Below are 21194 nucleotides of genomic sequence, written 5' to 3'. Positions count from 1 at the left end.
GAGTGCCTTCTTCGCGGCGAGAAAAAGTATACAATCGAGGCCGCCTAATAACGGGCGACAACTTTCCGCCAGCCGCCAAAATTACGGTGGTGTTAAAGTTGGGGGCCCTTGGGTCTTCAGCATGTTCTGCACGACCAGAGGGGTGTTGCGACTTTCAAAGTCTACCGACGAAAGGCGGCGACGCTAGGCGCCATTATTGCAGCCAATGTTCAACCGGGGACCATTATTCATAGTGACGAATTGGCCGCATACAAATGTATCCCAAATTTAGTGGATGCTAACGGGGCTATGCCTCAATCCGCATTGGTAGACAGTCAACCAAAGCGTGCACTTTGTGGACCCCATCACGGGCGTTCACACGCAAAAAAAGAAAGTTATTGTCAAAAAGTGGAGCGCTCCCTCGTCAGCGATGGGTACAGGGTAACTGCACCGATGCTGGAGTCCCACCTGGGATGCATGTGGTGGCAGTCAACATCCACGTGCGCTGCAAATACCCTTTCGTGCGTTTGTTAGAAGCCACGGATCGCTCGGGCTAGCCACTACAAAGACTCTTTCCTGCGGTTGTTAGAAGCCATCGCTCGACGCTTGCCAGTATGGAGGTGTATCGCAAAGTAAAAGAAAATAAAGCGTAGTTTTCTGACCCTTGTATGTGTGCTTTCCGGCATTCCTGTGTGCTTACACGGTAAGCGCGCGGCAAACCACTTATGCGCTAGCCGACGCTCACTTCGTCTTGTAGCTGGATGCGCGCGCTACTCGCAGCTTTTCTTTAGCGCGAGCAACGAGCGATCTGTTAAAAGCCCAGTGTGAAAACCAGGCGCACACCAATCTCTGCTCGGAAATGGGAGCGCAAGCACGTAGCGAGCCGCACCAATCCAATCTAGAGCAAAGGAGCAACGAGCGATCTGTTGGAAACCCAGTGAGAAAAGCAAGCGCACACCAATCGGTGCTCGGAAATGCTAGAGCAAGCACGTATCGAGCCGTGCCAATCGAATCCAGAAAAAAAAGAGGGGGGCGAGCGTCCCCTCGTGGCATAACGCGAAACGTATTTAAATACAAATTAGTCTAATACACATTCCGTGTACATCGTGGAAACATTAAAATGCTTACAACCCACGTTAATGTGACTAATAATATTGTACTAAATGAATTTATTTTATAACTTGCTTGTGCCTGTATTGCACTCGGTGGAACGACAAACAAGTGAAAGAAGGCACGACCATGCACCGACCGTATGATCACGTGAGCCCCAGTTTGTCGACCGCCCATATGGCAACGCCCAAGGGATAATAGCCACCCAGATCACCCGCCGTGGTTGCTCAGTGGCTATGGTGTTGGGCTGCTGAGCACGAGGTCGCGGGATCGAATCCCGGCCACGGCGGCCGCATTTCGATGGGAGCGAAATGCGAAAACACCCGTGTACTTAGATTTAGGTGCACGTTAAAGAACCCCAGGTGGTCGAAATTTCCGGAGTCCCCCACTACGGCGTGCCTCATAATCAGAACTGGTTTTGGCACGTAAAACCCCATAATTTAATTTTTTTTTAATAGCCACCCAGAGTGAATCTTGATAAACCAAGGAAATTGGAGGTGTGCCGATGGACAAACTTCGTCTTGTTACCATTTGTTCTTTGATCTTGGGGCGTCGCCAGAGCTCGTGAAGATCCCGAGTTTCGCCAAACTCGGGGCATCCTGCATAGCACCCCAGCTTTCGAGCTGACTTCGGGCTGAATGTCTTTCAAACTAAAATACCTTCCGAAAGCGCAAGAACACGTGGAATGTGACTCCTTCCCACCAGATATATTTCGGACGCAGAAGATGAAAATTTAAAATTCAACAATTATTGAATTACGTTGATGCGTGGCACGCGAGAAATCACAGCAGCTATGAAATAGTGATAACAGCGATCGTTCTTGTTATCGTTGCAGAATACGTCCGATGCCTGGCTCTCCTTCCAGCGGCGGAGCTGGTGCACTTGTTAGAGATGAGATTTTCGTTGGCACAGATAAACCTCGAGGGCGGACCTTTCCTTTTCGCCGATGCCAAAAGACTTCCGGATGACCGAAGCTTTTTCGCAGGCAGAGATCTGTTGCTCGAGAACACGCTTCACGAGGCGGACCGCGTGATCGCACTTGGCATAGAGTTGGAGAACCTCACGGACAGCGGGGTGGCCGACATCATCAAGTACCTTGCGCGCCTGAACGGTTTTCCGGAAGGAAAAGTCCTGAAATACTTAGGCTCCTATTTGGGCCTCGACGACGACAGCACATCCCGGTCCGATAAATTGGAGAAGCTGAACGAACTGTTCACGAGGGCGGTGTTCCAGTGCCCCATGCTGCAGTATGCGACAGAAGCGGCGAAGGGTGGTGCGAACGTCCGCTTCATAGTTTTGGCAGAGGAGGAGATGACAGCTCTTGATCACGCCACAAACGACGGGATCTCCAGCGCCCACGGGATCGACACCGGCGACGGTATCGCCACGTACGGGGACGACCTGCGGTTGCTGTCGGGTGACCCTGCAGACCAGAGTTTAACGACCGCCCAGATCAGGCTATCCCACACCATGATGGGTTACATGGCGGCGTTCGCGAGCTCAGGGTAAGGCGGAACGCGTTGTGAACATTTCTTCTGTTCGCTTTACGCACCGCGTCTATGCCGAGACCACAGTTATCGATCATAATTAACGGGTTTTGTCCACCGTTAGTTATCGTGCATTGCATGGTAAGCTTCGCTTACGTCCTTGGTGCACCAGTCTGGCTCTCGGTTTCCGAAGCACAGGAGCAGCGAGAATGCCACATAAGTGGAGCCACGCGGCGCAATAACAGCTATGTTCGCGCGTGTAGACTACAGAGTAACTACAACGCGAACGCGGTCTCTGTCTCCACAACTTATATTAGTGTCGTTTAACCCACCGGATTTATGGTAGCGCTCGCAGAGCAATGACTTTGTGATTTTATTTAATAGGGCACTTTTCGCTTCCCGAGGTGTCGTTACTACCTTCAGGCACGTTCTTTCTTTTTTTTTTCCTTTTCTCTTTTTTGTAGAGATGAACATGGTCCATATTTTCGTTATCAAGGCTTGCATATTAAAGCTCTGCAACCAAAGTAGTGCGAAAAGTTTTGTTGTCCCATGCGTGTGTGCCGGACGGGCTTAATACCCATCATGCTCTCAGGACCTTTCAGAATGCGGACACTGCAATAAAATTCAGAATAGTCTTTATTGCAATAGCAATTATATGGACACTGAGGCGCATTTCTGCCGTCGGCGTCGTCGTCGCCGTGAGGTTCCACGTAAAGTCCACTTTCGATAATAGAGAGTATTAGCTTGTCCGGTAATAGGGTAAACGCGAGCGGGCCGGGCGTTGGGGCGGTTTGCCGGAACTGTAAACGTGAGCGGCCTGCATGGTGCTACCACCTGGTGGCGCAGAAATCAAACAGACAAAAAACAGCTAATATTGCAGTAACCATGTGTATTCTACTTCTCTGCTGGTGTAAATGTTCGGCGGCAACACGATTACGCCACTGTCGAACATTTACACCAGCAGCGAAGTAGAATACACTTGGTTACTGCAATATAGGCTGTTTTTGTCTGTTTGATTTCTGCGCCACCAGGTGGTAGCACCATGCAGGCCGCTCACGTTTACGGTTCCGGCAAACCGCCCCAACGCCCGGCCCGCTCGCGTTTACCCGATTACCGGACAAGCTAATACTCTCTAGTATCGTCGCATCGTGCCGTAAGCTCTATGCGCGAGTGAAGGCATGCGAGGGTAAGCCGGCGATCGCGGCTCAGTCTCCCGCACGCAAGCCAACAAAACCAGAAGAAAGCGCAGCGTCTCACAGTCGTGTGCTACGCTCGAGAGGGAGGGTAGGATGGGCGTTTTACTCCGCGCCGCCCGAGCGACCGCGCACGCCCGCCGAGCAGCAAGCTCCAGGGGGAGATGGGAGGCCACGTATGACACGCGCGCTGTCGCCCGCGCGGCTGTATCTGGAAAGCCATCTGCGACGGGGGCAGAGTCCTTCCTCCCTGCGCTATGTTTTCGGTACGAAGGTCAATGCGCTCGCTCCTGCTTCCGCCCTTACTCACTACAGCGTTTTGATAGTGAGCTTCCGCAGTCATCTAATGGAAGATGCCTTCATATTTGCTTGTGCGCGCGTGACACCATGCTTGTTGATTTAGTTAGTATGCCTAAGTTTACAAGTTCATACGGCCGATAAGGCTACTATCACTGCGTATAGCTGTCCACTCGTTTGCTATCGGAATCGATGCTTCGCCTTTCGGGCAAAACGGCGACTTTTTTTTAACAGCGGAGCTGTTTAAGGTCGAGGTTGATCCCTACGGAGCGATGGTGTTCGCAGTTCCGAGTGAAGTGGAGAGAGGGAAATGAGGAGAGGAGGTCGAGAGAAAGAAAGACAGAGCGAGAGAAATAATAAAACAAAATAAACTTGCTTAGCGACGCGGCATTCGAGCCCGGGCACCCTCGGTCCTAAGAACTTGCTATGGGCGAGAGAAAGAGAAAATGAGAGTGCGAGAGACAAACATAGATGGAGAGAAAGAGAGAGAGAGGCGGGATTTGAACCCAGGGACTCACGGTCCGAAGGCCAGCGTGATAGCCACTACGATATACACCCACGCTTGCAGAGCTCCGCTGTTTCATCAGATTTCACAAGCGTGGAACTGGCTTAATTTTTTTTCTATTCGTCATTCGCTCACCCTGCCATAGGAACAAGTGGGACATATAATGCCTACGTGTGTTAAGAGATGGTAATGGACTGCCTTATCTGTTTGCAGGAATCCGGGACATATTTCGGCAAGAGAAGAGTGGCCTCTATACATGAAAGCCGACAAGAAAGTTGTTCTGCTGAACAGCTCAATGACGTGGGCTGAGGCCAAGTGGCACGAACAACCCTGCAGCCAGCTGATGAACGTGTTATCCAAGGTTTTCCAGGACGACGGCGATGTATAACCACGCACGCCATTATTAAAAGCGATTTGGCCTCGTCTCCTGGCTTTTCTCTTTAACCTCGACAGCTGTTGCTTAGCTCAGAATACTGGGAGAGTAGCGAAGCGAGAGTAGAGCAGCACGCGTGTGCATGCGATCAAGTGCTCCGGTGAGCAGCGTCATATTACTCAGTACGGGAAGTGGCGGATGGGTTAGGCGCTGGGTAAGGCCTAACCTATCAAGCTGTGTGTGCATCTCCACTTAAATCTGCAGCACCGTAAGTCGTTCACAAATTGTCAAATTACGTGTCTTTGACGTTAGCGGCCTTGTCCCAGCAGACATAGGGCACAAAATAGGTTTTGCGTGAAGTGCAAAGTCGAACGCTGATCCTGTATTTTTTCCTCTCCAAGCGTCTTCTGTTCACGAGACTGTGTTTAAATTATGGGGGTTTACGTGCCGAAACCACAATCTAACTATGAGGCATGCCGTAGTGGCGGACTCCGGAAAATTTGAACCACCTGGAGTTCTTTAACGTGCACCTAAATCGGGTATTTTCGCATTTCGCCCCCATCGAAATGCGGCCGCCGCGGCCGTGATTCGATCCCACCACCTCTTGCTTATAACAGCCCAACCCCAAGCCACTAAGCAATCACGGCGGATGCAATACTGTTTTTGCCTTTCAGAATACATGCAGTAATGCATATGCACTTTTATTAGTTGTCTGGCAGCAATGTATGCGTATTATCCCAGAAAATTTCCAATGGTGATTTCTTGTCAAATTTAATTTCAGTTAAATTTTGGGGGGAGCCGCGTTTGTGAACAAACATGAAGTGTTTTGTCTGGTATGCAAATATAGGTGCATGTCCTTGATGCGTTCAAACACACCTAGTGCATCTATCTGTTGTATAGGTGTATGCAGCTCTCTTTTGCGTTTTGGAGTCAATTTGGAGCTAACTGCAGTGAGGGGGTCCTTCACTATGACCTTCACACTATAGTTACGGGGCAATAGCAGCCGATGCAAAACCTGTACAATGGCAGAGCTGTCCGTCTGGTTGCATGTCGCTGCGTAAAAGCATTAGGCTCGTTGTCGGTTCTTCGGTTCAAATCGCCTCGTCGGCAGTTTTCCTTCATGTCTTTTTTTCTTTTGTTTAACGTTGCTGCATAATTATTTTCCATGGTTGACTCCTTCAGTGCATGTTAATTTGTGGACGGAAAGCTCCTGCCACGGGAAGCGAAACAAGCCGTTACGTAGCCCAGTTGAAGGGGGGTGGGGGCCTAAGGTAAATGCGACTTTAGCGGCAACAGACCAATGAATGATGACGCGTTGTTAAGTTGCTACTGTGCGCCCCAGTGAGATGAGCCCAACCAGTGAATAGCAAAACTCTGTCACATAACATGCGATGGAATTAAAGGGCCCCCTAACTTTGGCAACTATACGACGAGGGGGCCTGTCGTTGACTATTATGACAGGGCCCCTCTCCGTAGTGAGTGCGAATTAATATATCAATCTGCGTTCGTAGAAAACTGGGGACAGCTAGAGGGTCGTGCATATTTAACCTTCTATTGGAACTGGCTATTCTCTTCGCTACCCGCTAAATATTGGGGGGCTGTTCTAAAGAACTTCAACCAGCTCTGTATAAACATGAAAATAGTCTATAAAACTGCGGTATTGCTAAAATATTAAATGACCTACACTAGCCTAAAAAGGAGAATAGATGCGACAGCTCTAACGACCCCTAAGAACAACGCACCTGAGTAGATGCTTTTAGACACCCTGTATATATTACTGCGCATGTGAATTCTCTCTTCAGCTACCGCGTGTCGATCTAAAGGAGAGCAACCGCAGCAGAGCTTGGCATTGAGCCGCGGCTCAAAGGAAAATGCCGAAACTGAGCTTTCCACGTAGTTGTATACACTAAAGCCAGAACCAAAGACAGACGATGGACTCGCCAGTCCCATACGACGCAATTTTGGCTGGGGCGGAGCCGACATCGTGATGGAGAGTCATACCGGTTCACCCATCTGCGAGGTGTCCTGGGATGTTTACTGCCAACGTCGCACAAGATGGCCCTGCCTTGAATACTGCAGCTTGAAGTTGTCATGCTACTTTGGGCCGTTGCCTATAGCTGGGAATCTAATGCTTCCGGTTTCATACTGCGGCACGACTATCATGGCGTCACTGACCATAGTTCGCGTCTGCCGACAGAGCCTGTGCGACCATGATCTCTCCCAGGCACTGAACAACGAAGGAGCTGCCGTTTTTAGCATGTCCAGCGTTAAGGAACAGGAGCAAAACTTGCAAGCAATCCTCTGTGAGAAAGAGGACGTGTTTCTACCGGAACTGGGTCGGTTCAAGTTTCCACCCGCCCATCTATACATGAAGGAGGATGCGGTTCCAAAGTTTTTCAAAGCCAGGTCACTTCCGTATACCATGCGAGAAAAGGTTTCTAACGAGCATGACAGGCTTGGTGAATCTGAAACACTGTCCCCAGTGGCTCACTCGGAGTGGGCGACGCCGATAGTTCCCGTAATGAAGAAAGGCGGAACAGTTCGATTATGTGGCGATTACAAGCTAACGGTAAATATCAGCTGTGTGACAGAGCAGTACCTACTCCCGGTAATCAATTACCTTTTTGTTGCACTGCACGAGAGTGACGTTTACAGCACATCGGACCTTCGAGACGCCTACAACCAGGTTCCCCTGGATGAGCAGTTAAAGAAGCGGACTGTCGTTAACACACATCGGGGATTATTCTGATATAATAGCCTGCCATTTGGTGTATTCTGCCCCAGCTATTTTTCAGCGAACAATGGCCAACGTGCTGAACGGATTGCTTGGCGTCCAGGCGTACTTAGACGAGGCTGTGGTTGCAGAGGAGTGGAATGACGGCGGGAAGAACCTCAAGGCGGTTCTTCAGGGCTACCAAGAGTACGGCGTCAGAATTGTTTATCGCGGTGTAATGCAAATTTTTATGCGATCCCAAAGTTTAAGAACGCCGCCATCGCGACGTTTTCATACAACGCAAAAGGTGGCTCGACGCGTCTAAAGTGTTGATCTACTTCCGATCTATTTACTTCCGGTCTGTTGCCGGACGCGATTTCCTGGAACATAGCCTATAATAGCTTCGCTGTAATAAAAGCACCACAAATAAAACTGAATATTTGCTTTTCGTTTCCGTTTTCTTTTTTTTTTTTTTTGTACGCTGTCTTTCGGGGGCGAAAATCAAGAACGCCCGCTTCACGAGCATTCGGGGCACGTTAATGATCCCCTGGTGGTCAAAATTAATCCGGAGTCCCCCACTTCGGCGTGCAACATAATCAAATCGTGACTGTGGCTCGTAACACCCCAGCATTAAATTCAATTCAAATGTGGTGAGCGGCCTTCACGTCGCCTGCAAAACTTCAAGCTAACCAGGTGAAGTTATGGGTGGATATATAAAGACGTCTGCAACAACGATTGATAATTCTCCAAGACTGCATAATTTTCAGTTCGATCTTCAACTTTTCTGTCTTAATAGTGGCGTGGAGCCCCACCGGGTGGCGCTTAAGGAGCGCGTGTCGGCATCTGCTCGTGACGGGTCCTAACAGAAGAAGGTTCGCTCGTAACGCCCACTGTTCGCTGGTCCGCCGCTTTTCGCCCTGCTCCGCCAGACTACTGCGTCCGCTCCAGTAAAGAGCCTCTCTGCCTGCCCAAGGTTTCTATCGTACCTGGACTCGGAAGCTCGGAACGAGAGCAGCGTAAGCACCGATTTTACAACGTTATATTACATTCGGCTGGTCGATTCTGGGCGCACTGCGGCGCTCATGCCAGCGCGCGTTACATTCGAATCTCCGAATTCGCGCACTCGGAACGCACCGGTATGACTCTTGGACAGCGCCCTGCTCCAGCTGAGAGCGCTCGGAGGCCGAGATCTGGCGACCTTCCGGGCGCATGGCTCCTGCAGCTTCCGTGGAGTCTGCCTTGGCGGTAGCGGTCGGGTGCATTTGGCAGCTGCGCGACTTGCTTGTTCGCAATAGCGTAAACGCAGACGCGTTTCCGCTTTTCGCCTCCGATCGCACTGGCGAGTGCTCCCGAGGGCAGGTCTCGGGTTTGCGGAATTTCTGATCTAGAGGAGGAACCGCATCGTTGCAATCGGAGTCGGAGCTCGATGGGAACCAGCCGAATGTATACCATTAGACTTTCGTATGCTTGTTCTCTCATTTCCATAGGCTAAGTTTCTTTAACTCCTGACTATGTTTTCATAGCATCTGCTTGAAGCGCGCTTAAATACTTTACCGAAAGTGGAACCGCGAGCTATAGTTGATCTGCTGATGCGTACGAACACACTCGGTAATTGCTTGGCCACGTAAGTCTTAATCCACAGCATACCCTGGTTTCACGATTGAACCGAATGTGAATGTCAAGATGTGTCTTACACTTCACAATATCCATGCCCTAAGTTCAAGAAAAGCCGCCTTTGATGATGAAACTAGGAGTACGATAGAAGAACGTCTGACTGGGCGAGTTGCGGTTAAATGTTTCTTGAAAAACAGCGCTACCGACACAGTAACCACTCAGCTTGCGTGAGTTGCCACTCTCTTTTCTGTGTCCTGTGTCGGGAGCGCGGTTTTTTAAGTAACTGTACAAAGTTTGTATTCTCCTGGAGAAGGATGCGGTATTTTTTGTGTTCCTCTTAATGGAGCTTCGGGGATCGGACGAGAACCGGCGTATTCAGCATGGTATGGCCGATGGTTGGCGCTGAGCCGTGCTCCCTCAAGGGCTGCAGAAGATAGCGCCAACCTTTCCCTTTCCCTCAAGAACCACTTATCATCATCTTAATGGAGCAATTAGGCCTGCTTGTTTAACAGCATATTCAGATTTTCACTTTACGGCCAAAAATGTAATTGCAACATTTGTAAATCACAATCAAACACAGCACTTTTGCGATGTGTTACTGTTTGGCTAGCTCTTTTTTTTTTTAGGGGCCAAGCTCCATAGGGTGTGGGTCTGTCCCTCCTCTGTAGTATGTAGTAGTAGTAGTCGTCGTAGTAGGTAGCCACGTCTACTTTTATGAAAAAAAAATTCCGGAAGTTGTGTCCATGGCGCGGAATCGAACCAGGGACCCCTCGCTTCCGAACGCGCGGCGCTAGCCACTACGACACGAAACGCACATGAACACACGCACCACGATGACAATAAATACCCAACATTAACGAAAGACTGCGCGTTTCTAACGCGTTTGTGCTAGCGCGTTACGGCCCGTGTAAGAAGCTGGTGTAAGACGCTGTGGCCTCTCCGCCTTACCCCGTATTCATAAACGCTCCTCGACTTGAACTTGACTTGCCACCGCCTTGGGCAGCGCGTTCGAAACGCGTTGAAGGCGGTGGCAAGTCAAATTCAAGTCGAGGAGCGTTTATGAATACGGGGGTTATACTCTCTCAGCAGTCATGTGATGGCGTCGGCAAACGCGGTGCACGTTCCGGCATGTGTAAACGGCTGCGTAAGACGCTGTGCCTCTCCTCCTTACTAGAGAGTACTGCACGTTTCTAACGCGTTTGTGCTAGCGTCCCCTTAAGCGGGAGATGGTGCAATTATAATGAAGGGCGCTGTTATAAAATAGGAATGACGTCACATATGGCGCGTGTCATTGGTGGAAGTCAATCGTTCGATTTAGTGCGGCGAGACTGGGCGAATTACACGGAAGATTCACGGTTTACCGATGATTCCCTCCGGAGCTTCGCCCACTCATCATCATTCACCCCGTGGATATGCGGTGTTTTTGGAAACATTGTGATCCAAAAGTTAGAAATTGAAAATATTGCTAAGTAATAAATACTAATGTTTTTTACATTAAGAACAGACAAAAATACAGAAGTACAGGCGGCTTGTTCACGAGGTCGCTAACAACATGCAGTTCATTCGCGCAGAAAGCTGCGCTTTCTTTTTTTTTCAAACATGATTCATGCTAACTCGGCCACCTGATGTACTGGCGACAGCCACGATTTTATAGCCCTACGTTAACTTTTGTTGCCGCGGTATTTGGAGGAATTCACTGGTCACACTTATTAAAATATTTTCAGAACATTCGTTGTTAATTACTCCTTATGCTTGCGAAAGATAACGTGGACACCACTTGGCGCAAGTGAACCATGACAGGTTCTCCAATAATTTTTATTAACACGAAAGTGTTTTATGCCGGGGTCCACCAAGACTTCACTGACGTATTTCCGTCACGGAAATACGTCATAGAACATAATACAAAGAAAGAAACCAGAAGAAAAAGTTCCACAAACATGCAAAATTTGGAAATCGAACCCACGACCTCTCGGTCCGCGACGATAGATCGCCGAGCGTTTAACCCATTGCGCCACAAACGCATTTGCAGAGAGCTACACAGACGCGCCTTATATATCTAACACTCCTCCGTGTACCCGCGCTCTTGCTCGGGGCGGTGCCGCCGCCTACGAGCAGAAAAGAGAAGTACTGCATTATGACACTAACGCGCACCGACAGTGAACGCTTCGGTGGTCTCAGCACTACGACGCCTCGATGCCAGCATTCGAAGGGACGCTGGCATCAAGAAGCACTACCAACGCCACCTAGGTGGCGTTCACCGTACTCAGCACAGCGGAGCGTGGCCTCCGCAATTAGCTCTGAAAATGTTTCTGAAGTTGATCGCGGAGGCTGCAATTACGACGCGCTGTACGCGCTGATTTGACTCGGTGACGATTCAGTTACGTGCTTTGTCTTGCGCGTTGTATTAGTGTGTCAGTTACGTGCTTCGTCTTTCGCGTTGTGCTAGCGTGTGCAGCGTAGTGCAGCTTCCATATGCACGACGGTTGCTCATGGTCATCGACGTTGGTAGTCGTGATGGAGGAGACGTGCCACCAGGCGTCAGCGTGGGTGCAACAACGCCTAAGGGCGCTTTAGCCACAAAACACCAATAGACATTATATATCAATGTGCAATAAACATTACACTACTTCTGTGAAGACACGTTTCACTTTCGTGTTCTATACCGATTCCTATATAAGAGGGATCAACCAGATTTTTTTTGATATCACTTTATTCTCATCGCGAACAACTGTTGCGGCACCACTGCACTACGTTTGCTTCCTTGCAGCCTGAAGCGATGCGGACGTCACCTGGTCATAAGCACGCCGGTTCAGCGGCCATCTCGCCAGAAATTACCCGCACCGCCTCTCCGTCGCATACCAATGCTGCGCTCACAGCCGCGCCGCCGGCTTCATCCCTCGCTAAGGCTAGAACCACCGACGGCTCTGGTCCGGCCTCCCAAACAGACAAGAGGTCAAAGTTTGGGACTAAGCATATTTTGATACTCTGCCTCGCCACTGCAGCCGTTTTCTCCGTGCTGATCTTCCTCATCCTACGGCGAGGTCAAGAGGCGAGCCAGCCAAGAGGTACCTGCTCTGACACCGAGGAGCAGCTGTTTGTGAAAACCTCGCTGGGCGAAATAAAGGGAGCTGCCGTTGAGACTAGCAATGCCCAGCGCGCGCGCGTCTTCCTCGGCATTCCCTTCGGCCAAGGCACGACAGGATCCCGGCGCTTCGACCTCGCCAGTAAGGTCACCAAGCTACGCTCTCCGTTCGTGGCGGTGAAGCAAGGTCCTGGTACGCATTGTCAATGTATTCTTCAATTTTGATTGCAGTGCCACATAGGAGTGGTTTTCTTATCCACATTACTGGCCTAGCCAAGCCCGTTTCGCGCGGCACATCAGGGTGTCCCAGCTATCAAGATTTTATATAAGAGGAACGGCGTTAAGCGAACGAAAGCTTGTGCGTATTGTTTCCGGTACAACTTAGTAGCCACCAGTAATTTTTTTTTCGTTACTGAGATTTAATTAGCTAATTGCAATTCATTATCTAACTCGAGAAGTACTGTACTAATTGTCAAAGTGTACATGAGAAAATTGTAGAGCTACATGAAAACCCCCCGATACAGCTTTCTGTGGCTCAGTACGTGCTACATAAATGTGTTTTTCCGAGCGCGAAAGGAGCCCGCGAATACACGCAGAATTGCCGCGCGACTGGTCCCTCGAGGCACTTTGCGTCAATTCGCGGGCTTCTTTCACGCTCGAAAAAACAATTTTATGTAGTACGTACTGAGAACTGAGTACTGTGTACGTTCCCCCTGCAACGCCTACGAAAGACATCAAAACGTTCATGATAAACATGTTCGGTTCGGTAATGGCCAACGACGATACGCCCATTCTCCTCGTGGGGACAATATTCACTATATAGCAGACCTACCAAAGTCACAGCTTCGCTGGCTTCCATCTTCGCAGTAGTGGAAGGGCTCTGAATTTTTTAGACTGCACAATCTTCACGATCGAGCTGTATTTTTTAGATTTCTCTATCTTCTGGACTGGCCGACTTTTTTGTGCTGCATGACCTGCTGCATTGGCCTAGGCAAGAAGTCAGATAGTTGCGAGATGGTCGCCAAATAGTTGTTCCAGAAAACTAAATTGAACTCGCCAATGGATGGCGACGTCAGAAAGCTAGCCTCGGCAAGTCAACCTCCCCTGACGCCACCCCTCCTTCTCTCCCCAGCCTATCGGCGCGTTCGCTCCTGGAATCTTGGTCTTTCATTGTTGCCGGACCATTAAAGGGATTGTTCGGTTCATGGTTACTTTAGTGGGGCACCTACCGTCAGACTCACAAGCATGTAGGAAGGAACATACTAGTTTTTAGGGACACGCGCTTCGCCCTATGCTTCAAATGTCTTGCCTTGATGCATGGAGGAAGGCTAGGGCATCTGGCGCCCAACCATGCAGTTTTCAAGGTATCACTTGCGCTTACCGCCACGGTTACCGCGCGCTCCCCTCGTAGCACGTACAGAACGCCCGAGCGTGGTCTAAGCTTGTTGCGCACTCTTAAACGCTCGTCAAATCAGCCGAATTGCACCTTGAGCTGCGGCGCATATTTTCTTGTTAATTTTCATCTCGCTGCCTTCGAACCTAAAATGAAACAGCGTAAAAACACCACAGTAGACGTACTCAAATCAAGAAAACTCGTAGATATCTCCTGCGTATAACGTGACGAGGGCCTATCTTTCCCTTTTTTTATTGCGATAGCAATTATATGGACACTTAAACTGGATTTCTGCCGTCGGCGTCGCTGTCGTCGTCGCCGTCGCCGTGAGGTTCCGTATAGATAACATCATCGCCGCGCGCCGTTATGCCCGAGCGGTAGCGTGCGGGGGACGCGCGCTACCACGGAGAGCGAACGCACGGCGGAAAGCAAACGCGACCGTCGCGCGTAGGGTTATGGGAGGGAGGGAGGGAGGGAGGGAGGGAGGCTGGGGCGACGCTGCGCTCCGGCACCAAAGGCCTATCTTGCAACCGGGTGCAAGGGGAACTTCCCACTCCATCTCCCACGCGCAAGCAAGGAAGCGGGACGGCAGCGCCGGAGGGAGCGGGGGGGGGGGGGGGGGGGGCGCACTTCTACTCTACCAACAACCGCGCTCGTCGCTCGCCGGCCGCACTGTCTCTTATCTCCACACGGCTCTGACCTTTTCTATGCGCTGTGCATTCGCCGCTCAGTTTCCGTTGAAGCGATAGACCGCACGTGCCTTCGCCCGCTGCGACGTATATGCGCTTGCTGCCAGCGTTTTGAAAGTCGTTGTCTGCGGTCATTCAGTGTGATCTATTTATGTTTGCTTGTGCACGCTCACACCACGCTTGTTCATTCAGTTAGTAATGGTCCACATTTTCCAACGCACGCTACACATGCAATGCTGCCCGGATCGGCAGTGCAGCGCTACAGGTGTGTCCCTTCGCACGCGCTGATCACGGGCAGCGCTTCTCATCAACACCACCGTTTTACACGCGCCTTCTCGTGATCATCGAGTCTCTCTTCATGTCGGTCTACTTACGCCGCAGCACACCTGCTTACTTAATCAGCTCATGTTTACTACAATTCATATTGCTACCAGAGCCGCTCACCTTACTTCGTGTCACATTGCTGTGTTGCTATCGCATTCATTGCTTCGCCCCTAGGGCGAAACTGTGACATTATATATATATATATATATATATATATATATCTGCGCTTCATGATTGTCACGTGACGCTAGCTCCTAGGCCAATTTTTAACCACGGAGCTGTTCTTAGTTGAGCGTGCGCCGTCGATGACGGCTCCGTCGCGCAGGAGCAAGCCGGAGAGGTCACGTGACCCGCTCGCCTCGAAGAGAGCCGACTAATCGGAAAGCGCGCCGGGGTGGGGGGGGGGAGGGGGGGGAGGAGAGGCGCCGGGGTATAATAGAAGGTGTTTGCGCCGAGCGCTCTTCGCACGATGGACGCCACTCGGAGCGAGGGGCGTCCATCGGCCACGAAGCACGAGCGGCGTCCAGAACACGTGCCACGAAGTGAAGACTGTCGACATAGCGGAGATGTGGTCTTTCCTTCGGTGTAAAACCAGGACGGCCAAAGCGAAAAAAATTTTCTGTAGAATCTCCTAAGGGAGTGATCTGAATGATGCGTAAGCATTTCGTAGTAACGGCGTGGTGTTGAGTGCTAACACTCAACATTGCTGGTAATCCTTGCACTGCTCAGCGGGCTGCAGTCGTCTTGGCGCCGTCACGGTAAATGCGACCGCGCTGCGGCGACCAAATGGCGGCAACACGAACTGCTGCGGAAGGCGACGCAACGTGAACTTATTAGGCGAGCAAACTACTGCAGGTGGCGTTAAAGAACCCCAGGTGGTCCAAATTTCCGGAGTCCCCCACTACGGCGTGCCTCATAATCAGAACTGGTTTTGGCACGTAAAACCCCATAATTTAATTTTAATTACTGCAGGTGGCGGCGCGGGGTGCGCTAATGACGTTTCGATCCGAAGCCACGGCTGCTCCACAGTTCTGGCTTACTAAAGGTTTGACTAGTGCGTGCCTGATTGCACACGTCACGTGGTAAATTAGTGAGTGAGTACAAATTTATTAGGGTCAAGTGCAGGCGTGGAGGTTGTCCCGCGCCACCCGTCTACGCCCACGTGGGGACCGGCAGGTCTAGCCTACCGGCCCTGTAGCGGGCGCGTTGGACCTCCAGGATTTGGTCTTGAAGGTTTGCGCTGTGCAGAAGCGCATCCCACTAATACCCGTGCCACACGGGCAAAGTAGAGTGCACTTTGAGCGAGTGCACTTCGCGGCTAGTGTCATTCGCAGGCTGCCACACGGGAACGCTTAGTGACACTCACTGCAGAGTGCACTCGCCGGCGAGTGTGTTCGGCGAACTCACTTCGCGGCGGCGAAGTGTGTAGCCTCGTTAGCAATGCTTAGAAGATACATTAAGTGATATTGAAAGAAGGGTCAGGAGTAATTTTTAACAACATTGTTTTAAATTGCTAACGTTACAAGATAAGAAAATGTGCCACACTGCAAAAAAAAAATTGCAAGAACAGCAAAAAAACTCTCGCTCTCGGGCTGTTCACGACCACGCCAGATAATGACTGCGCAGTTGTTTGGCGGATCGAGTAGTATTGACTGTTGCTAGTCAAGTTGCCGTCGTTGCCGGCGCTTATAAAGGTGGATTGTAAATGTTGTTTCTAACAATAATAAACTGTTTTTGTGCACACATTTTTATATTAATAAATATATGCTTTCCCGTCTGACTCCCGGTTGCCATGACCATCAATTTGAAAGAACACTTTTCTTTCTCGTGTAGCAGCGCACCGCCAAAGTGATACTCAGCGCGCTGAAGTGCACTCGCTCCAAGTGCACTTTACTTTGCCCGTGTGGCACGGGTATAAGAGACGCGCTTGTGCTACTGCTCGCGCATTCGTCGTCTTCTTCCACAGCAGGCGAAAACATTGCTGCGGGTTCTATCTTGAAAGTGATCGTCTTATGCGACGGATGGCCGGACCCACGGACAGTTTTCTCGCTGCGTGACCATAGAAATGCTTACGCTTTTGAGACAAGTAATAAGAAGTAACAACGCATTCGAATGAGAATGTCAAGTAATTTAATGAATGTCTCTTGAGCGCGCAGGCTTTCGCCTTCACCCTCTTCGGCGTATGCTAAAGTTACTGTATTTTTTTCGCACTTTTAATAGTTTGTGAATATTTAACATAAAAGGCATGCGCTGAGGGTGTTTTGTTTTATGATATTTGTTTGGAGGCTTTCATACTCAAAAATCCGAGGAATAAGTTTTTAAATAATGCAAGATATGGTGTGAGCAATTTTTGGTTAAACATTGCTGGCAGCTCTAGCTTGAAAGCTTGAAAGCGATCGTCCTACGCGAAGGACGGACGGGCGGATTTCTCGTTGGGTAACAATATAAACGCTTACGCATTTAAAATAAACATACGCGACAATCACAGAAACAGAAAGACCACAGCTCCACTGTTTCGACAGATTTCACTTCGTGGAACTGGCTGCATTTTTTTAAACGAAGCTTGTATTGCCTCACAAGTGTCGGCGGTGGTGATGGTGGTGATGGTGGCGGCGGTGGCGATGGTGGTGCCGGTGGTGGTGGTGGTTTCACGCCGAATAGTCGGCCAATTCTGGCGATAGTGCAGAAAGGATTCAAGCTCAGTGGCACACACCCTGCCATATGATCCAATCCTGGTGATAGTGCAGAAATGGGCTGGGGGAACTGTAGCGCGCCCTTGAACTACCCTTGTGATACGTGGGACCCAAAGACAGAACATCACCAGCCCTTCCGCTGTCAAGAACATGGGGGCAAGCGAAACTTGTCGTCCGATTCCAGACTGCCGATTCTAGCGTGAGGGCCTCCGAAGCCCAGGCGAAACGTCAGCGAAGAGCCGCCGACCATGATTTTCGGGGAAACGAAGCGGAACGCCTGCCACAGCGTCGTCTTGCCACAAGCTTCGCTTACCCCTATTTTCTCGACAGGGCAAGGGATCCTTACTTTTTTTTTTTTTTCATTTTCTTCAAGCGAGTGTCCGTCTAATTTTGGTCGCTATAAGGCAACGCACTCGTCCAAAGCTGCCAACGTCGAACAGTATTACAAAGCTTTAACATGACCTTTATCCGGCAGCATGCTTGCAGCCGTCAATAGACGCCCCGGTACTGAGGTCGGTCACCGTCATGTCGGACAGCTGCCTCACCCTGAACATCTGGGCTCCCAGCCGCTGCTCGATGGAGGAAGGGGAGTCATTGCCGGTGCTGTTTTTTCTTGGCGGCTGGATGTTCCACTCCGCCAGCTTGGAACTGGCCTCTTCGACTGGAGCAGCATGGCCAGTCATGGCCGCGTGGTCGTGGTGTCCCCTAACTTCCGACTCGGGGCGCCCGGCTTCCTGCACCGCAACGGAACCGGCCCGGAGAACGTGGGCGTAGAGGACCTCCTGCTCGCCTGGCGTTGGACCAAGGAGCACATCGCGTCATTCGGTGGCAACTCCAGCAACGTGGTGCCGTTGGGTCACTCGAGTGGCGGCTTTGTATTCTCCGCCTTGCTCGCCAGACCTGAACTGCTGGATGTGAACCGGTCGGTGATTCTGGCGCAGAGCATGTTCACTGTAACTTCGGATAACAGTGGAGCGAAAGGAGTGCGCAAAACCGAGTACCTAGGGGAACTTTGCTGCGAGAAGTCGTCGTGTGCCGCTAAGCGGACAATTCCAGGCAAGTTTTAAATTACCGGGCCCTCGACATGTTCATTCGTAATTTGCATTTTTTTCCTTTTCACAACGCAGATGCTTGGGGAAGTAACGATTGGAAACATTTGCGTATGTCTGTTCCTTTTTCGGCACTTTAATGATGAATGATTCTCTACGCTTAATGCTGAACATCTACGTATACCTGCAGATGTCCCAGTGGCATACAGTTATCCAATCCCGAATGTTTTTGGTTCGCTATTGCTGAATATTAAGTGAGAAACGACTGCGCGGAAGTCAGGTGTCGTTGCATCATTTTCTATTATCAACGCTCGGTGCAAGAAGAACTCGGCTCCAGTCTCCTCTATCGATTAAGTATACCGTGTACAGGTGCGAAGGATTGAATTCACTACAAAAGACTGTTCACCCGGATTTATTTGCAAGAAGGATGAACTCATCCTTGTCGATTTTTTAATGAAGATTTTATTCGCACTGATCAGCTTCCCATGCGTGGCATCACAAGTGCGATATCTATTACAGCGAAGCTTTTATGGCTAGGCTTCCGGGCATTTTTCGTGTACGTGTGCAAAAATGTGGGCCGATCCAGGTGATTGTGCCGAGAGGGTCCAAGTGTAATGGCACAAACCCCTGTGGACTCCGGGTGGTGGGCTCCGGGACCTGTAACGCGCCCTTGAACTACCCTTGTCACACGTGGTACCCAAAGAGGTCGTAGAAACAAGGGACACAACAGAGGGTTTTATTCAGATGTTCATAAAAAACAGAAAGGGTAAGAAACCCTACGAAAGGACGCGAAGGCAGTGAATAGAGAGTGAGAGTACATAGATGGTATGGGTAAGATGTTCACAAACAAAAACGAATTGGTGAAATGTAGTGTAGGCGTGGTGTATAAGATACCTTTATCGTGTAAGCGTTTTTGTGTCGGACAAACGGGCCGTTGCATCATCGACCGACTCCGCGAGCAAGCAAACAACGTAAAGAACAAGACGGGTATACATGCTAAGAGGTATCGCTGTTTGAATACAGAATAACTAATCCCCTGGGACGGTGGCTGGCACTTCACTGTGATGAATACGGCTGCAGACCAAGGCTCAAAGAGCGCATGATCATTGAAAAGTCGAATAATGAGATTACACGCCTCATTTTGAGGCCCACTGCTTCACAACTTTAAAGTGAAGGTCTATTAGCATGGCCTCTAACACATTATCAGCTAAGGAAATAGCGTATTTGAATGGCACGACACGCACGTGGTGACATTTTTTTGTCGGCGTGGTTCCGCCCTTGGTGTCATGCGCAGTACTGCCTGTGGCTAGGTGCAAATATGGTCCCATTCTTCTCGCAATAAACTGCTGTTAGTTTGCGCTTCGTGTGTATAAAACGTGTTCCTCCTTTTGTCCATGTTGTTTGCGTGCCATGCTACACACTTTTATATGGAAAACCAACAAGCCCAAGCGGAAACCCTACTGCAGTTCTAAATGGGATAGTGGTATAGGGTAAGGGACTTCCACATGGGACAGTGGTACCAGCTAGCCTGCGCACACAGAGCTCCCAGGGGCAATAGTGGAAAGGCGCGTATATCTCTACAGCAAAGGAACTACTCATCAAACAAAGTTCACTATGTCTCGCTGCCCACCACACGGGGCTATAATTTGCGCCAGAAACAGATGGCTCGCTGGGACAAGAGTTAGAGCGCCTTATTCGGCCAGTCGGCGCTCCTGTTTATTCAGTTCCCTTTAATTCAACACCAGGATATTGAGGACTTTGAAAAAAAAAAAGCATTTTTCATGGCTTGACGGTGGTCCGCGACCCTTTTTGACATACGTTTAGCAGAGCATAAGGGCATACCATATATAACAGCAGAGCTGTTACTTATTCAGTAGAGTCATCAGTCTCAAATTGAGCGACAAACAAAATGCACATATACAGAATGCATATAGGTGAAACTTAATGCATATTTAGAGCATACAAAATGCACGTGTGTAGTGATAAAATTAAAATAGAAAGGGAAAGAAAATAGCGCTAATCACCAGTGCACATTACACATAAAATAAATCAGCAAATGTGTCACGTGATACTTACTACAGTACACAATGTTACAATTTGGCAAATACACCGCAACAACAAACGCAATGTTTTCATGTTTTTGGAAACAATAAAAAGAAAAAGCACGGTAACGAATGTTAGACAATGTAGATTTTGTTTACACAAGATGGTAGATTTTGTATACACAAGATGGTAGTCTAAAGCGCAACATTTAGTGAGTGTAATTAGTCCTTCCCACGGCATCCCCTAGAGCTTGCAATTGCATGCATTGAGCTTCCTCTCTCTTTATTTTAGGTTCTAGAAAATGTTTAAAGTGTTTTTATTTCTATCAACATATCTCTCTTATACCGGTGAATTCGTGCTGGCTCATAAATATCAGGCACATGAATGAAATTTTGTTGTTTAAAAAGAGGCACGTATGGATGCCGTGTTTCTTACTCCGTGTTCTGCGCTTTCACTTTTTCTCGACTACAAGACGTGGTAGATCGCCTATTTCAGCTGCCAGCCTGAGTTAAATACATTGTCGGGTTTTATGTGGTGTCATAACCACGATCTGACTACGAGGCACGAAGTAGTGCATAGGGAGCTCCGCACTAACTTTGGCCACCTGGAGTCCTTTAACGTGCACCCACTGCAGGGTGCAGGAGCGTTAC

The 21194-nt window shown here is 49.7% G+C and overlaps 3 protein-coding genes across 3 annotated transcripts in view; all 3 read left to right on the top strand.

Annotated features, from left to right (window-relative positions):
* Positions 1 to 4959, top strand: part of LOC119448623 (carboxylesterase 3-like) — a 147529-nt gene extending 142570 nt beyond the window's left edge. The window contains exons 4-5 of the mRNA XM_037711855.2: positions 1925 to 2594; positions 4785 to 4959. Of these exons, the coding sequence (XP_037567783.2) occupies positions 1925 to 2594; positions 4785 to 4959 (845 nt within the window). The remainder of the gene's footprint in view (positions 1 to 1924; positions 2595 to 4784) is intronic.
* Positions 4960 to 7105: 2146 nt separating this feature from the next.
* On the top strand, positions 7106 to 7693 carry LOC125944964 (uncharacterized protein K02A2.6-like). Its single transcript, XM_049666437.1, has one exon. The coding sequence runs from the start codon at positions 7106 to 7108 to the stop codon at positions 7691 to 7693; it is 588 nt and encodes a 195-aa protein (XP_049522394.1).
* Positions 7694 to 7745: 52 nt separating this feature from the next.
* On the top strand, positions 7746 to 18519 carry LOC125944963 (para-nitrobenzyl esterase-like). Its single transcript, XM_049666436.1, has 4 exons — positions 7746 to 7871; positions 12039 to 12546; positions 17928 to 18052; positions 18094 to 18519. Exons 1-4 carry the CDS (start codon positions 7746 to 7748, stop codon positions 18517 to 18519), a joined length of 1185 nt encoding a protein of 394 aa, XP_049522393.1.
* Positions 18520 to 21194: the final 2675 nt, after the last annotated feature.

The sequence above is a fragment of the Dermacentor silvarum genome, chromosome 4 (assembly GCF_013339745.2).
Source record: "Dermacentor silvarum isolate Dsil-2018 chromosome 4, BIME_Dsil_1.4, whole genome shotgun sequence".
Taxonomy (NCBI): Eukaryota; Metazoa; Arthropoda; class Arachnida; order Ixodida; family Ixodidae; genus Dermacentor; species Dermacentor silvarum.
This window is presented reverse-complemented; position numbering and strand designations above follow the sequence as displayed.